The following is a 19,657-nucleotide window of genomic DNA, read 5'->3' as shown; positions in this document are numbered from 1 at the left end:
AGAATATGAATTAGGCATGATGTTATATATTTGATATGCTATGAGTAGCTATAGTCTAGTAGCACTGTTGCGATGCAGCCATTAGCCGATAAATTAGTCCAAACTCAATGCAGAAAAGCAGTTTAATATAACAATAAACTCCTGAAAAGTCACTGACATACCATCATTCATAGAGACAATTCTGTCTCCTCGCATAATTCCTGAAAGCGCCTGTGATATCACGGCGCCGAAACCACGTGTCTACGTAATGGAAAGCCAATGTTTCAATTGCAACCCCTCCTCCCTGTTTATTTCCAACCAGAGATCCAAGGCGAAGCGAAATACATGCAAATATTTCCCCAGGCGCACCGTACTTTTGGAGTAGATGTCAGTGGTGCATTTGTGAAACAACCGAGAGAACCACCCTTCAGATAAGAAACACAAACCACCCAAAAGCATCAGGACAGACCAGAGCCTTCAAAAGGAAACAAACCTGGCTTTACCGTTGCAGTGAGAGCAAAACAAAAGATATGAAAACTGGGGTTGTGGGAATTTGACTTCGGCAAACAGTTGGTTTTTGAAGAAGAAACACCACCAAGTGAAGTGGCTTGATTTGGCAATGTCTTGTTTTATTGGGGCTATCGTTGCTGTCTGTGCGTGTGCATAGGATGCATCCTTCCCTGGCTTTTGATGCTGTACAGATCCTTCTTCCTCTCATCAGAGTGATTAACTAATAGGCATGGTTTTCTCCTCGGAAAGCTGCCGTGTTTCACTGTTTTCACGTTAGTTATGTTTGTTTAAGGGCAGCACGTCTCCTCCCGGTGCGACACATGCAATTTATAGAGTATATTTTCTATTACCGACTCTCCGAGGTGGCATCCTTTATTCGCCAGAAGAAGAAAAAAACACCTTTATTGCGAAGTCTGACAGATAGATAAATATTTTCATCAGGTGAATGAAAACGCATTTATGCGACCTGGATATTTACTATTTTTCTATGATACAATTGGTAGCCCTGTCCCGGAGAACTGAAACAATTGTGTTATTATGCAACCGCAAGGATCTCATCTATATCTGGGTGTTTAAGCCACTGGATTGCTCTTCGCCCAAATCAATGTGGTTTCTTTGGAACATTTTCAGCAAAGGAACGCATATGCTGCAGTGTCTTTGTGGCAAGAGTCTTAAGAAAAACAAGAACCCAGAAGGTAAGCACTTTGCCATTGGATGTTCATTGCTTTTTTTCCGGTGGTGAACTGCACTGTGTGTGTGTTATAGCCCACGTTTGTTGGTTCTAAGGGGTGATAGATCTGCAATGATTATTTGTGCAGCGAGTGGATGCAGTGGAGAGGGGAGGGGGATAACTTATCCTGTAGAGCCGCTGTAGCCTGTCGGCGAGCCCTGGCATGGGGACGCGTAGTGCACAGACCGGCACACACAGGAAAAAGCCCCCAGCAACCCCGAAGCATGATCTCCTAACTTTTTAAATAGCGCCCAGATACATTATATTTTAGCACCTTGGATGGACATTGGGATCACATACTAATAAGGTTGCTCACTGAGCCGTCTGTCTACCGGTCTCTCTTTTAACCAGGTTTTATTTTGTCGGGTTGCTGCAGCAGCATTTCCACCGCAACACTTGCTTCTCGATTTAATAGGCTATTCGCTATGTTTCAGCGAGCTTGATGGATGAGCCAGACAGCCTGTTTGTCTCAGTATCCACACATACATAACGATACATGTTGCAATATTTATTAGCGATGCATTATCACATGCCTTCTTTGGTTGAATGGAATGCATTGTTGGATAAAAGACGAACAGCGGTGCGTGCATGGGCTAATGCGATATTTTCTCAATGAAAAAAGACTTCACAGCAATCTCCTTTTGATTTCAGTTCTCATCACATTGGTGTGAAGTATCCCATCATAATAGTGATACTTATACCCCCAATACACCACTGCCTGGCTATTGACGGCAGTGCATAAAAGTGATCCCACTAGGCAAAAACTGATTGAATCAATGTAGTTTCCAGTTAATTTCAACCACAAAATTCAATGTGATGACGTTGAATCAACGTAGAAAACTGATTGGATTAGTAAAAAGTCACACATGTAAAATTAACTTTTCTATTTTTTACTTTGAACCTAAATCCAATGTCATGGTGATTTTGCTTTGATGGTTTCACCATGAATTCAGGTGAGTTGACAACACAACCAAATGTAAAAAAATAAATGAAATAAAAATACATTGAACTTACGTCTGTTCCCAGTGCGATATTTCTCAATGCACCTGCGATTTTTTTTTTGCCACTGGGCAACTGTTTTTTTTCTCCAACATGCTGTTACCAAGGAAAGACTATTGTACAGACAGCCTACGTTGTAGGTTTAACCTTGTGTCTTAAGTTGACATGACAGCACTGTTTATTTTTCTTTCCTCGACATTGGTAGGCTACCGCAGCATAGTCGATCATCATAATGAAGCTATTTTGCCTTGCTGACGACACTGCAACAATAACGACGAACATTATATAGTCCCACTTAATAGTCAAATTCACATCATGTCTGATAATAAAGACAACTATCACTTTTTGTAGATGAAAAGAATAGCTAGAATATTTTAAATGTAGGCTATTGAACGAGCTGCAGAAAAAACACAAACTTTAAGAAATGCCACTCTGGGGAGGATAACCAAATCGGCACATACAGCCGATCAATCACAGCTACACGTCGTCTGCAGTTTAGCCATTGTCCTGTCACGTGGCTCTCATTAAAACGGATATACAGTACCAGTCAAAAGTTTGGACACACCTACTCATTCAATGGTTTTTCTTTATTTGTACTATTTTCTACATTGTAGAATAATAGTGAATACATCAAAACTATGAAATAACACATATGTAATCATGTAGTAACCAAAAAAGTGTTACAGATTCTTCAAAGTAGCCACCCTTTACCTTGATGACAGCTTTGCACACTCTTGGCATTCTCTCAACTAGCTTCAAGAGGTAGTCAACTGGAATGCTTCTTCAAGTGCAGTCGCAAAAACCATCAATCGCTACGATGAAACAGGCTCTCATGTGGACCGCCACAGGAAAGAAAGACCCAGAGTTACCTCTGCCGCAAATTGCTGCAAAGAAAACACTACTAAAGGACACCAATAATAAGAAGAGACTTGCTTGGGCCAAGAAACATGAGCAATGGACATTAGACTGGTGGAAATCTGTCCTTTGGTCTGATGAGTCCAAATTTGAGATTTTTGTTTTTGTGAGACAGTGTAGGTAAAACAGATGATCTACGCATATGTGGTTTCCTCCGTGAAGCATGAAGGAGGCGGCGTGATGGGGTGGGGGTGCTTTGCTGGTGACACTGCCTGTTAAGGCACACTTAACCAGCATGGCTACTACAGCATTCTGCAGTGAAACGCCATCCCATCTGGTTTGCGCTTAGTGGGACTATCACTTGTTTTTCAACAAGACAATGGCCCACAACACACTTCCAGTCAGTGTAAGGGCTATTTGACCAAGAAGGAGAGTGATGGAGTGCTGCATCAGATGACCTGGCCTCCACAATCACCCGACCTCAACCCAATTGAGATGGTTTGGGATGAATTGGACCGCAGAGGGAAGGTAAAGCAGCTAGCAAGTGCTCAGCATATGTGGGAACTCCTTCAAGACTGTTGGAAAAGCATTCCAGGTGAAGCTGGTTGAGACAATGCCAAGAGTGTGCAAAGCAGTCAGAGGCAAAGGGTGGCTACTTTGAAGAATCTCAAATATAAAATACTTTTTTGGTTACTACATGATTCCATATGTGTTATTTCATTTGATGTCTTCACTGTTATTTTACAATGTAGAAAATAGTACAAATAAATAAAAACCCTTGAATGAGTAGGTGTGTCTAAACTTGACTGGTACTGTACATTTATCTTGTGTATTTATGGCATTACCCGTACACTGTGGATGAGGTGCGTACAGTATGGGCTACTGGTGTCGCTGTGTAAATAGCAGGAGCCTATTCTATATCCAGAGGACTGAAATATGGAGCAGGTCATCTGTAAGCTATTTTAATCCTGTTTAAAGACAGCTGTTTGGGTCTGTGAATGTCTTTTTAGATAATTGAAAGACACTGATGTTTTGGACCCCAGAGTAAAAAGAGCAAAGCAAGCCTAGGCTATAGACCTGTGTTGACCCCCAAAACATATCCATGGAACCTATCTGAAACGTAAACATTGAAGCATCAGTCCTTTTTTCTCACAGTCAGACTAAATTGAGGATGCAGACTGGGATGAGAGGGGCTCACATCAGCTGCTATAAGATCCATACAGGCAAACAGGATGAGTTGAATGAATTCATCATCTCACAGTAAGAGGTAGCAAATCATGAGGTTTTGGATAAGTTTGCCAAAGTAATTACGGCCCCAGAAGCAGTATTGAAGACAGAGAGACCCCCTCCGTCCAAAATGGCACCCAATTCCCTAGTCTACATACTTTTATTTTTTACATGACATATCTCAGGGGGCAGCAAGACACACGATGAGATTTCCAGCATTTGTCAGCATAGCAGATAGATCCATCTATTTTCTCTTTCTCTCTCACTCACTCACTCACTCACACACACACACACACACACACACACACACACACACACACACACTATGCATTATATGGACTAGATGTTTAAAGTGAAGTTTCTAAAGGAGCCTTCAATTCCAGCAGATGGCATTTGCAGATAGCCTTGTTGCCTAATATTTGCCTGGCAGGGGCAAAATTGCTCTGTTGGCATTGATGTATGTTTGCGTATTCTGTACTGTAGGTGTGAGGTTAACACAGATTTTGTTTTTAGCTGGGGATGAAGGAAAGCTGATTGGTTTTGTGAGAGCAAACCCACTTTGCCGGGGAACAAAAAATGACTCTGTACAGTTTCTCTGAGGGACACAAGCCTTCTGTCCCGTGGCATGACTGTAGAATTTAGCGTGAATATTTTAATTACTTAGTTGGTGCACCTTATTCGTATTCTGTGAAGTTCGTGCATGCCAGATTCAATATACGAACACAGTAACTTTACAGAGTACTCTAACTTATCAATCAAAATAAATAATTTGACGTTAATAAACAGTAGAAAGAGTTTCCTTTTCCATATCTGAGATGTTGAGAGCAGTGAAACTGCAACTGTCGGCATCACTTCAACAGTATCACTGGCTCGTCTCACTTCTCACATATGATTGACATGAATTGAAAGAAACGCAAACATATTGCATTTCCCTCAAGGCAGCATAAACAGTGGCCCTCCATTGTTATTTTAGCAACCCTACCCACTGTAAAAGTGATGAGCTGTGACAGTGCTGCCTGCCTTCTGTCTGTTCAACCCATACCCCAGGCCACACAGATCTAAGATCAGCTTAATGTCCTCAAATCCTGAACTTAGCCAGAGGGAAGACCAAAGTAGGGCCCAGTACACAACCCATAGTTCATTAGCCCATACCCCAGGCTAACTCTTTGATACCAAAGTCAAACAGTATTTTTTTTCAATTACCTTAAAACTTCACATGATGAGGTTTACGGGATAAGGGTATGGGAGTAATAGGGAGTTTGGCAAAGTCACTGAATAGGGCCTTCCACCATAGATACAACACAGGTGTGCGCAATCTTCCAGTGGTTTGTGGCACTATCCACAACTGTGGTGTTGAATAGGCGTCAAACTACTACTAGTTAGTGCTGGTCGCGGTGCTGAATCTACACCCAACCGTTGCTAGTTAGTGCTGACCGCAGTGCAGTCCATGGTTCTGTATCAGCATCCACCGTCACTTGTTAATGATGGTCGTGGCACTGTCCACGGCGCTGAATGGTTGTGAGTGTTGCTATAACAACACACTTGAGGTTACCACAGGGTAAGTGACACATTATCTTCTCACCTGCAGCTTCTTCCAATGAAGCCGTAAATAAATATTTTGAGCCAATCTGTGTATGTTGACCAACCTTTGCATCGAAAACCTTTGTATTTTGACTACACTCAAGACAGAAGGTAAGACTTTACCACAGACTGATGAAGTACCGGTAGTCGTGACTTTTTCTCCAAGCTAAACAAACAACACAAAACACTTCCTGGCTTCGGGTACATGGAAAGCTCAGTAAAGACCGGTGTTTAGATGTATACAGAAGAGAGGGATGTGTGTAAAGCTATTCCAGGAGTGCCGGTTTGTCTTAGAGTATCGGCAATTAAAGCGCAGAATTCTTGTCGAAGACAAGAATGATGCAAATTAAGTTAGTAAAGTCAAAGACGGAAACTCTAACTCCAAACAGACCGATTCCAGATGTTCTTGTAGATATCACTGAAGGCATGTGATGGTATTGACGGAATGATTTTGTCACATTCCTTGTCACACTTCAGTGACTATGATGACCCCTGTAGTTAGCCCTTCAGATTAGTGGTCTGGTAGAACGGGCATTGCTGCTCTCTGATACACATGCTCAGTCTGATGTCATTAGAGAGGGGGTTAAGTCACTCTTGGTGGGCACATCATGATTCTTTAATTCAATCAAGTAATGAAATAGTGTGGTGTAATCAGTGAACATTGGACTCCCCCTGCAGCTGTTCTACCAGTTAAGATTTAATTACTGACCACAACTTTTACGTCATGTCACAGTGAAACTTTGAGGACACTTGGGAATAGTCAGAATTTTGCCTTAGTACTTTTTTGCCATTGTAATTAGTGTCAGTGACTCAAAGCTCTTTCTCTCTGTGTGTGTGTGTGTGTGTGTGTGTGTGTATATATATATATCTCCCTGACATATACACCGCTATAAGATCCATACAGGGGAACAGGATACGTTGAATGAACCCATCATCTCACAGCAAGAGGTAGCAAATCATGAGGTTTGGGATAAGTTTCCCAAAGTAATTACAGCCCCAAAAACAGCAGTGAAGACTGAGAGACCCTCTTTGTCCCAAATGGTACCCTATTCCCTAGCCTACATAGCGCAAGACTTAAAAAGGCAGCAAGACGCACAGCGGTCCCTGTAGTATCAATGAGATTTCCAACAACATTTGTCAGCACAGTTAGAAACATCTGTTTTACAGTGTAGATGGAACCATCTCTCTTCCACTCACTCACTCCACTCACTCACTCCACTCACTCCACTCACTCCACTCACTCCACTCACTCCACTCACTCCACTCACTCACTCACTCACTCACTCACTCACTCACTCACTCACTCACTCACTCACTCACTCACTCACTCACTCACTCACTCACACCTCCTGCTGTCCGTACAGCTACCATCGCTCGGCTGCTTACTCAAATTCCCCGCATGGTGCATAGGCTAGAGTTTACCTGTAGGCTACTGTTTGTGGTGCATTGTGAGGTAATGCTCAGCTCTATGGTATGTTACAGAGGCTTGGGGGGGGATCATGGTTGTCCCCATCTGGCCATGCCAGAGAGGACACCATTGAGTCGAAGGCCACAGCCATAGACCAGAGCTAGGAGAGACTCAGGAGTAGAGTCGCTGGTCCAGAATAAAGAGCTTTATTTCATACCTAATCATACAATCTCAGCGAGCAACAAAAGTTTTTCAACTGGAGAAAGTCAATAAGGTATGAGGAAAATGGTTCTGTAGTTGGTAGAGACCAGGGATAGGCAACTTTGATGGGGGTGGGAGCCACAAAAAAAATTGTAATTACCCCCCTACGCCACATTGCGAGCAAAACATTTTAGCAGCCTCCCTCTTGACAGTGGGGAGAAACATTTAAGAGTTAATTTCGTGCTATTCTACACGTTTTGCCATGGAGCATAGAGAAGATGTTGCAGTTTTAAAGCAAGTTTGCGGCAATTCTACTAATTTTTCCCTGGGGCGGAGAGGAGGAAAATTTGCTGTTTTACAGCAAATTTCCTGTAATTCTACACATTTTGCCCTGGGGTAGAGAGAACTGTTTACAGTTTAATATGATATCTTAGTGAGACATACGAACAAAATCAATGGGGGCCCCCGGGCCGGTAACTCGACCTTGACTACTAACTTTAGATAGCTGGCCGCTAGTGACTAAGTGACTAACTGTACAAGAGTACAGATTTTTTTAATTAAACCTTGTGTAATGTACTATTCTAACTTGTGACAGTAAGTTGAGAACCCTACCGAGTTCCCTTGTTATGTACAATCTACTCATTGACAGCCTGCGAGCTACAGGCAGCTGGCAATCTACCTTTTAGAGACCCCTTACTTTAACTTAATGGTGGTATTTAGAAAACACATATTGCCAAGTCCAAGAGGTGACTTGTATAATCCATTCTGTATTTTCTGTACTCACATGCACACACGCAGGCACACACCCACATACACACACGCGTAGAGCTATCATACTTAGTAATATTATATGGACAATGAGTATTCAGTATCAATCGACTGACAGCTAGGTTTTGGATTGAATGTAGACATCACTTGCTTACTAGAATTGCTTGGGTTCATTGACTGTTGTGTAAATGCATTGTTTTTATGTATAGAGAGAGAACCTGGATTCAGTTATACATGCCAGAAAGTAGAGAGTGAAGATGTCTGAAATGATAGGACCTTGAACAGCCTTTAGAAATAGCAGGGGGTTTTGTGTCGGTGTACTGAATGATATTTTAATACGTTCTGCTGTAGGTTGAGATGTGCCTGGACCAGAGCTAGGAGAGACTCAGGAGTAGAGTCGCTGGTCCAGAATAAAGAGCTTTTATTTCATATACCTAACCATACAATCTCAGCGAGCAACAAAACTAAACGAACAAATTAAAATAATGAATAACCATATTATTAACTAGATGAACTGTACTGTAATTGGACTTCAATCAGAGAAAGTCGAGGTGGTTCTCTAGTTGGTAGAGACCAGGGATGGTCAACTTTCATGGGGGTGGGGGCCACAAATAGTTACTTTTGTGCTATTCTGCACGTTTTGCCATGTCCGTACAGCTACCATCGCTAGGCTAGAGTGTACCTGTAGGCTACTGTTTGTGGTGCATTGTGAGGTAATGCTCAGCTCTATGGTATGTTACAGAGGCTTGGGGGGGGGATCATGGTTGTCCCCATCTGGCCATGCAGTTTTAAAGGAAGTTTCCTGTAATTCTACTCATTTTGCCCTGGGGCGGAGAGGATAATGTGCTGTTTCATAGTACATTTCCTGTAATTCTACTCATTTTGCCCTGGGGCGGAGAGGCAAATGTGCTGTTTTAGAGCAAATTTCCTGTAATTCTACTCATTTTGCCCTGGGGCGGAGAAGAAAATTTGCTGTTTTATATCAAATTTCCTGTAATTCTACTCATTTTGCCCTGGGGCGGAGAAGAACATTTGCTGTTTTATATCAAATTTCCTGTAATTCTACTCATTTTGCCCTGGGGCGGAGAAGAAAATGTGCTGTTTTATATCAAATTTCCTGTAATTCTACTCATTTTGCCCTGGGGCGGAGAAGAAAATGTGCTGTTTTATATCAAATTTCCTGTAATTCTACTCATTTTGCCCTGGGGCGGAGAGGATAATGTGCTGTTTCATAGTACATTTCCTGTAATTCTACTCATTTTGCCAAAGGGTTGAGATTTTCTTTTGCCGTTTTTTAATATGATATCTGATTGAGATAGACTAACAAAATCAATGGGGGCCCCCCCGGCTGGTAATTCGACCATGATTACTAACTTTAAATGATAGCATATATTGAGCAGCCTTTAGGAATAGCAGTGCTTTTGTGTCCGTGTACTGAATTATATTTTATAAGCTCTGTTGTATGTTGAGATGTGCCTCACTGTCAAACTCAGGTTCATAAACCTGTGAGTAGTAAAATATTATCTTCCTCCCTGTACTTTTTATTTTATTTACCCCTTTTCTCTTCTCCAATTGGTAGTTCCAGTCCTGTCCCATCGCTGCAACTCCCGTACGGACTCATGAGAGGCAGAGGTTGAGAACCACGACCGCTGCGCCACTCGGGAGGCCAGCCTCCCTGTACATTTACGCACGCGCACACACACACACGCAAGCATGCACACACGCACACACAGGCAGATAGACACGCGTGCACATTCTTTCCACTCCACGGTGTAATGTGAAATTACATGTGCATTTTAATAACCTAGATTCTGCTGATGGAAGACTTTTCTATGCAATTCTCACCTCAGAGCAAGTGTCAGTGCAACAGCCAAAGTCATATATCCAAAATCCTTGACTTTGCAGATCAGGGTTTAATACTGTATCAGAATAAGGAGCCATTTCTAGCTTGTTATAAGGCAGTTAATTCATGCTCGACTTGCAATTTGTGCCAAAGGAGAGAAAAGCCAGGCATTAGACCACAAGTCTATAATTAAAGGGGTTGGAAGAGATTTTAAACAAGAACTCCAACAATTAGACTAACAACAGGGTTGTCCAAAAATAACCTAAGCACACACACCAATGGCTTGTTGCTATGGTTTCACAAACAAGCAATTACTGCGAGTTTATAATTGGTAGATCTGCAGTACTTTCTTCGCCCACAATGGAAAAAAAGTGTTGTAGACACACTGCACCTTTGTTAGTACAGTTTCTCACTTCAGAATTAAAGACAAAGTGTACATGAACCAAGGGTACATAAGACTATATGAATTAGTATGGATATTATTGGCAGAATTAAAAGAAACAAACATCCTTTAAAGAAGGGAAGAGTCAATGAATAAAAGTAGAAGACTCCAACCACTGTGGCATGTCTTCCTATTTGGTTTATTATTGAATCAGCATTTCAACGTCTAGGTTTAAGAGTTGAGACATTATTTTATGGTAGCATAGACTCTCCACAAGTCAGTTATTATAACCTGAAGTGACCATTTTAGGACCTCTCTTATATAATAATGATGATCCCATTAAGTAGGCCTTGTAACAGGTGGTTGATGCAACAGGTACACATACTTGAGAGGCTCTCTCTGTAAGTTTCTTTAATATTAATCATCATGTTGTCGCCAACGTGAAAATCGTCCGCAGCATTATCACTTTCCTCTATGAATTAATTTGGGTTCTCTCTCTCTTGCTCTTGAGAACTGGTTCCCATTCCACCTCGCTTGGAAAGGCAATCAAGTTAACATACAAATCAGTACAGAGAGGGGAGAGGAGGAAGATGGGAAGAGAGTAAAATTAAGTAGTACACAACAACAAATCCTGTTGATTTTACGGTACATTACTGGCAGCCAGTTACTGGTAAGTTATTGTAAAAAAAAGTACAGTATGTTACCTTAAATTCCAAAGAAACTTTGGCTTAACAGTACATTACTGTAAAGTGTACTGTACTGAACTCGACTCCACTCTACAGTACAGTATATGTACCAAACTGTACTTTACTTTTGTCTACTGTGCTCTATTGTACTGTGCTGTCCAAACTGGTGAAACAGACATTTATGATTGGTTCAGATTTGGTCCGGTTCGGACCAAATCTGAATCAGTCATGGACGTCTATATTTGGGCCCAATGAAGGTCGGTCCAGACGTCTGTGGACGTTGAAATCAAAGTTGATACAAACCGGTCCAGATGTATGTTGACGTTGAAATCAAGGCCAGGGTGGACTGACCAAATTTCAAATACTTTTCAACGTCCATGGATGTCCGATGTCGATTAGGGCTCAGTGGGTGAGGATGTTGGTTACAGTAAATGGAAAGAGTGGGGAGTCATGGGTAGGTGTCAATAAGAGCTGGGAGAGGGAGAGAGAGGGGGCTCATGGGTAGGTGACAGTAAGAGCTGGGAGAGGTGACATTAATGACAGAGAGTGAGAGATAGCAACTTTTTCAGACACACTTTCTTTGACCACCAGATGACAGAAAGAGAAAGAAAACTGTTATGATCTGAACATAACAGTATGCCAGTGGAAGGGAGGACAGTAGCAGGTGACCCAACCGTGGTTTGTGACAACTATGATTTCCCATGGTAGCCAATACAATTGCAGAAATACTGATTTGGTGACAGAATGTAAAGTTTTAATCACTTAATAATTCATAAACAAAATTGATATCAGTAAAAACAATTGCTAGGTCTACTTTGATGAGGGAGAGAAATTAGAACATGGATTTTTGGTAATGGAATGCTAAGGCACAAGGCAATGTTTCTTAAACAAGGCAGATTTTTTTTCCTAAACTAAATATGTGTTGCTAATGGTTGGCAGGGATCTTTACTTCAACATTATTGTGTTTTAATGTATTTCTAATATTTCTTTCTGGTATTTCTACAACCTTTTTTCCGGTAGATGTTTTCTAAGACCCCTTTTCCAACTATTTGACTAGAAATCAAATCCTTTGGATATTCCACATTTTTGGGATGGAAAATGGTTGAAGAATGTATATGCCTTAATTTTTCACAAGAATCTTAGCTTTCATTTTACATCCAACTTGACATGCTCCTATGAACTTCACATGTTGGTGCTCGTGAGTCCTTTTACATGAAAAATGACCAATATTACCTGTGTTAGATTTGAATGTAGTTGGCTGCTTTTTATTTGATTTATTTAGCTAGGGAAGTCCGTTAAGAACAAGTTCTTATTTACAATGACGGCCAAACCCTAACTCGGACGACGCTAGGCCAATTGTGCGCTGCCCTATGGGACTCCCAATCACGTCCGGTTGTGATACAGCCTAGAATCAAACAAGGGTCTGTAGTGATGCCTCCAGTGCCTTAGACCGCTGCACCACTCGGGAGCCCTGCTGAGGGGAGGGCGGCTCATAATAATGGCTGGAATGGAATAAATGGAATGGCATCAAACACATGGAAACCATGATTTGATGTATTTGATACTATTCCACCATTCAGCTCCAGCCATTACCACGAGCCCGTCCTCCCTAAGTAAGGTGCCACCAACCTTCTGTGATGTTACAGGTAGGCCTAATCGAGGCCTAACCTAATGTATTGGCACATACAGTTTTAGCAAAGACATTCATTGCCTGTCAGATTTTGGGAAGTAGCAGACAGATGTGAAAACAACTTTATTTCTGACAGTCCAAAGTTACCTTCTGCCAGCTGTGCTATTTATAAGTTAGCTGTGCTTTGTATGTATCAAAAACACCTGCTTCCACATGTGTGATCTGGGGCGTGTGCTAATTTTAAAAAGAAACAACTGATATGCGGCTTTTTATATTTGATTAAAGCAGTCCAAACTTTTAATATGATTAATAATCCTGTATTGAAATTGGTGAAATGTTCAATGTACACTACTTTTATGTTGAAATTACAGAGTAGAAGAGGCCATCACTGCATTAAATGGTAGTTATTAAGACTGTTATGTTGACATTCTTTACAACTCCCATTAATTCAGTGATGGCCACTCTTACTCGGTAATGTCAGCATACACTTGAGCATGTACATCAGCTGATGTCAAAGTGCTGTACAGAGAAACAGCCTAAAACCCCAAACAGCAAGCAATGCAGGTGTAGAAGCACGGTGGCTAGGAAAAACTCCCTAGAAAGGCCAGAACCTCGGAAGAAACCTAGAGAGGAACCAGGCTATGAGGGGTGGCCAGTGCTCTCCTGGCTGTGCCGGGTGGAGATTATAACAGAACACGGCCAAGATGTTCAAATGTTCATAGATGACCAGCAGGGTCGAATAATAACAATCACAGTGGTTGTCGAGGGTGCAACAAGTCAGCACCTCAGGAGTAAATGTTAGTTGGCTTTTCATAGCCGATCATTAAGAGTATCTTTAACGTTCCTGCTGTCTCTAGAGAGTTGAAAACAGCAGGTCTGGGACAGGTGAACAGGTCTGGGTTCCATAGCCGAAGGCAGAACAGTTGAAACTGGAGCAGCAGCAAGGCCAGGTGGACTAGGGACAGCAAGGAGTCATCAGGCCAGGTAGTCCTGAGGCATGGTCCTAGGGCTGAGAGAGCTCCAATTCTCATACTTAAATTCACACAGGACACCCTTGCCCCCTGACACAAACTTTTGCAGCATAAATACTGGAGGTTGAGACAGGAGGGGACACTGTGGAGAGGACACTGTGGCCCCATCTGATGATACCTCCCAGACAGGGCCAAACAGGCAGGAAATAACCCCACCCACTTTGCCAAAGCACAGCCTCCACACCACTAGAGGGATATCGCCAACCACCATAACATGCTTACTTCAGCAAATCTATTTTTCTTGTGATGAAATTCTCTGGGCTGATTAGGTCTGTAAAAGGTTGTGTGTAATTGACTGGAGAGGCAGAATGTCTTCAAGGCTTGTCAGCCTAATGCAGTCTTTCTCTGTATCACAATTAGAAGATTGTGAATTTACAAAATGCATTCCTACATTAATTGGTAATATCACCAAAGTCCACACTGAGATTAAACATTTTAATTACCAACGTCGACTGAGTGATCAGCACTGTTGAGGAAAGGTGTTGTTATAGTCATTAATGGCATGCTTTGCTTTGTAAAACTGTGATATTGCTTGCACAACTTTTTAAAAAATCAAGGTAACCAGCTGCAATATGATTTCTCCACTTTGGAGCAGGACAGTTCTGCTAACAAACATTCCTGAGTTGTCTTAACACATTTGCCAAAGTTGAGTCCCCTCCTTGACTTCAAGTCCTCTCAACTTAAAGATGTAAGGATATACATTTTAAGTTGGATGATCTATATATAGATTTATTTTGCTTGAGACAAGTATGTGAACATTGAACTCCAATTAATGGACCAGATACTGGGTTCTAACAAATCTGCCCTGAGTTACCACAGACCAGAGGTACAACAATCTCGCTAATGGTTAAGACAAATCCACTTTTTTTGCTAAATCGGGTTTAGTGCATCATATTCCAGCCTCTGAAATGTACAGTGCCAGTTAAAAGTTGACACTACTCATTCAAGTTTTTATTTTTATTTTTTATTACTATTTTCGACATTGTATAATAATAGTGAAGACATCAGAACTATGAAATAACAGATATGGAATTGTGTAGTAACCAAAAACAAAGTTAAACAAATCTAAATAAAAAGTTTATTTGAGATTCTTCAAAGTAGCCACCCTTTTCCTTGAATGACAGCTTTGCACTCTCTCGGCATTCTCTCAACCAGCTTCATGAGGTAGTCACCTGGAATGCATTTCAATTGACAGGTGTGCCTTATTAACTTTTAACATATGGCATTTCTTTCCTTAATGCGTTTGAGCCAATCAGTTGTGTTGTGACAATGTGACAAGAGAAACGACAGTCCATCATTACTTTAAGACATGAAGGTCAGTCAATACGGAACATTTCAAGACCTTTGAAAGTTTCTTCAAGTGCATCAAGCGCTATGATGAAACTGGTTCTCATGAGGACCACCACAGGAAAGGAAGACCCAGAGTTACCTCTGCTGCAGAGGGATACGTTCATTAGAGGTAACTGCACCTCAGATTGCAGCCCAAATAAATGCTTCACAGAGTTCAAGTAAAAGACACATCTCAACATCAACTGTTCAGAGGAGACGGCGTGAATCGGGCCTTCATGGCCGAATTGATGCAAAGAAACCAAAGGACACCAATAATAAGAAGAGACTTTCTTGGGCCAAGAAAAACAAGCAATAGACATTAGACCAGTTAAAAATCTGTCCTTTGGTCTGATGAGTCCAAATTAGATTTTTGGTTCCAACCGCCGTGTGAGACGTAGGTGAACAGATGATGTGTGGTTCCCACCGTGAAGCATGGAGGAGGTAATGTGATGGTGTGGGGGTGTTTTGCTGGTGACACTGATTTATTTAGAATTTAAGTCACACAAGCATGGCCACCACAGCATTCTGCAGCGATACGCCATCCCATCTGGTTTGCGCTTAGTGTAACTATTAGGGTTCCAATAGTCGGAAATTTTCCAGTAAATTTCTGGGATTTTGCTTAAATTTATCAAAAAGGTTAGCTTATAACAGTGAACCTTTTTTTTGTGGAATACACACAAGGCATTTCTAATTGCAACCCTCTGCATGCACAGTGCATTCTTCCATCACATGTACAGGTGACTCAAGATCTTGCACACTAATGATACGCTATTGAGCCCACACTACTACACTGTCTGAGCCAAGGACTGCATGCTTTCTGGTAAGTTATGATTACATAACTGGGTGGAGTGAATATATTTCATATGACATACAATATTTTTTTGTTAACTAGTAAATAAATAGTATCCTACAGAAAAGTGTGTTTAAATCATTTCTAACTTGTTAACAATTTCTGCTAGTTATTTTTTGCTACCATGTGGGTTTTAGCTTGCTTGAGTCTGCTAACTGAGTAGTGTTAATTCACCTGTTTCCATACATGTTTCATTTTAAAACATTTATCTTACAAAGGAGTTGTTTAATCTAACTGCTTAACTATTTATCTATACATGGAATTGTCAAATTTTTTTTTTACAAATGTTTTAAATAATCTTTACAGGAAAATGCCACTGGCACTATCTGATGTGTGGAGACATTTCACTGCAGCTAATATAGAAGGAAAAGCTGTATACATTTGCAAATACTGTGCCAAATCATATGTGAAGAATGCAACAAAGATTCAGAATCATCTGGCCAAGTGCATAAACTTCCCTCAGCGCTCACAACAAGCAACCTCTGACAAAAGTCCCTCTACTTCTATTTGAGGTGAAAATGATTAATCAGACACCTTATCGATAGCAACAGCTCATGGTCCTCCTGGATTCAGAAGTTTCTTTTGACTCAATGCTGATGAAATGCTGATGAATGTCTGGCTCGGGTTGTGTATGCTGGTTCATCTCTGATGCTCACAGGCAATGTGTATTGGAAGAGATTTCTGAATGTTCTTTGCCCAGCATACACCCCTCCAACCAGACATGCTTTATCTACTCATTTGCTGGATGCAGAGTTCAACAGAGTTCAAGTGAAGGTCAAGAAAATCAGAGAAAGCAGACTGTATTGCAATCATCTCTGATTGGTGGTCGAATGTTTGTGGGCAAGGAATAATTAACTACATCATCTCCACCACTCAACCAGTATTCTAAAAGAGCACAGACACAAGGGATAACAGACACACCAGTCTCTACATTGCAGATGAGCCGAAGGCAGTCATTAATGACCTTGGACCACAGAAGGTATTTGCACTGGTGACAAACAATACTGTGAACATCAAGGCTGCTTGGTCTAAAGTGGAGGAGTCCTACCCTCACATCACACCCATTGGCTGTGCTGCTCATGCATTGAATCTACTCCTCAAGGACATCATGGCATTGAAAACAATGGATAAACTCTACAGGAGAGCCAAATAAATGGTTAGTTATGTGAAGGGTCATCAAGTTATTGCAGTAATCTACCTCACCAAGCAAAGTGAGAAGAATAAGAGCACAGCATTGAAAATGCCCAGCAACACCAGTTGAGGTGGTGTTGTTATCATGTTTGACAGTCTCCTGGAGGAGAAGGAGTCTCTTCAAGAAATGGCCATATCACAGTCTGCTGATATGGACAGCCCCATCAAGTGGGTCCTCCTGGATGATGTATTTTGGGAGAGAGTGATACGCAGTCTGAAACTCCTGAAACCTACAGCAGTAGCCATTGCACAGATTGAGGGAGACAATGGCATCCTGTCTGATGTTCAGACTCTGCTTGCAGATGTAAGAGAATAAATCCGTACTGCCCTGCCCACTTCACTGTTGCTCCAAGCAGAGGAAACATCAGTTCTGGAATACATCAAAAAGTGTGAAGACTTCTGCCTGAAGCCCATACACGCCGCAGCATATATGTTGGACCCCAAGTATGCTGGCAAGAGCATCCTGTCTGGTGTAGAGATCAACAAGGCCTGTGGTGTCATCACTACCGTGTCTCGCCACCTTAGCCTGGATGACGGCAAGGTTCTTGGCAGTCTGGCGAAGTACACTTCCAAGCAAGGGCTTTGGGATGGAGATGGATTATGGCAGTCGTGCCAACAGGGACTTTGTGGATCTGAGGCTCTTTCCCCTGTTGCCTCCATCATCCTCCAAATCCCACCAACATCAGCCGCTTGAGAGCACAACTAGTCCTTGTTTGGGAACACACACACACCAAAAAATTGGTGGCCATCTCGGCAAATTTGTGGCTTTTTGAGCCTGATCCCAAGCCATCCTCAACAAGGTTGGAAAGCGACAGTGAAGATGAAGCCTCCAGAGTTCGATGTTCAAGAGGTGGACATTATTGAGGTCCAGGAAGAAGATATGGAAGCCTGAGAGGAAGACAACCAAAGCTTTAGTTTCTAGACTATCATTTTACAAAGATGTATGTTGAAAACATTTTTTGGGGAGATGCGACGGATCATTGGGGATCATTCAATATTGCCTTTCTTTTGTAGTTCAGTGAAATCATCCCATGTGAAGAGTAAATGGTATTAATATTAATTTATTTTAATTCCAATTAATTCACATATATTCCTGTTAATTCCCACAGAACTTTTCCACCTCTGAATATTCCCTAAAATGTGCAACCCTAGGGACTATAATTTATTTTTCAACAGGACAATGACCCAAAGTACACCTCAAGGTTGTGTAAGGGCTATTTGACCAAGAAGGAGAGTGATTGAGTGCTGCATCAGATGACCTGGCTTCCACAATCAACCGACCTCAACCCAATTAAGAGTTGGACTGCAGGTGAAGGAAAAGCAGCCAACAAGTGCTCAGCATATGTGGGAACTCCTTCAAGACAGTTGGAAAAGCATTCTTCATAAAGCTGGTTGAGAGAATGCCAAAGAGTGTGCCAAGCTGTCATCAAGGCAAAGGGTAGCTACTTTGAATAGTCTAAAATATATGTTGATTTGTTTAACACTTTTGGTTACTACATGACTCCATATGTGTTATTTCATAGTTTTGATGTCTTCACTATTATTCAACAATGTAAAAAATAGTAATGAGTAGGTGTGTCCGAACGTTTGACTGGTACTGTATGTATTAATTTTAAACTGTTCCCTGTCAAGTAAAATAACTAAGTAAAATAAAATTTGCCGAAAAGCACACTGGGAAATATGTTTACGATACACACACATGTATTTTAAGCCAACACAGTATTTTAAGTTGCGGGTCTCAGAAAACGAACCTCTCTTGTGTGATCAACTCAGCTCTTTGTGTTGCAAATGCAAACATCAATATTTAAGTTCATACATTTGTTTTTCAAATTTAACTCACATTGAACAGAAATCACTGGGTAAATGGAGTATTCTGCTCAACAATTTCCCAATTTACGTCCAGCCAATTAGGATATTTAAGCTACTTGGACTTTTTCTAAGTTGTATTTTATACAGTGTGTATTATCACCTGTATAAGCATTGAGTTTGTGCTGTGTTGCGGACCTCTATGATAGTCACATGTCCATATATGGAGATAAATGGATCCCTGCTATGAGCGTTAGTGCCGTCATTTTTCTGATTTGTGTTATGGCCATTTTGGTTACGTGCCAATTATCTTTTTCCAGGAAGTGAGCACAGGTGAAATGACAGTAAGGGAGATTAGTGTTCTGTAACCTGATTCTGGTTGATCTTAATTCATAATGCAACCCTGATGGTAAAGTTCATGACAAGCCACATAGTCTACTACATGAATTCCCACTAGACCATCTGCTTGTTTGTGATACAGCAGTTGAGTTTTATGGAAGGAGGATCACAAAGTTTTCACATTTCACATTTTGACAGTTGTTCATCCAATATGATAATGTCACAGGGACTTTACGTCACCATGTCTGCTGATAGTCCTGATATGTTGAATAATGATGTGTTGGTTTGTATAATATAATGGCACTTTTAGTA

The 19,657-nt window shown here is 41.3% G+C and overlaps 1 protein-coding gene across 1 annotated transcript in view; it reads left to right on the top strand.

Annotated features, from left to right (window-relative positions):
* The first annotated feature begins 286 nt into the window (after positions 1–286).
* fgf14 (fibroblast growth factor 14) overlaps positions 287–19,657 on the top strand; it is a 323,193-nt gene continuing 303,822 nt past the window's right edge. The window contains exon 1 of the mRNA XM_021578637.2: positions 287–1,184. Within this exon, the coding sequence (XP_021434312.2) occupies positions 935–1,184 (250 nt within the window). The 5' untranslated portion in view covers positions 287–934. The remainder of the gene's footprint in view (positions 1,185–19,657) is intronic.

Source organism: Oncorhynchus mykiss, chromosome 22 (genome assembly GCF_013265735.2).
Source record: "Oncorhynchus mykiss isolate Arlee chromosome 22, USDA_OmykA_1.1, whole genome shotgun sequence".
NCBI lineage: Eukaryota > Metazoa > Chordata > Actinopteri > Salmoniformes > Salmonidae > Oncorhynchus > Oncorhynchus mykiss.
The sequence above is the reverse complement of the archived record's forward strand: the minus strand, read 5'-3'. Positions and strand labels throughout refer to the sequence as shown.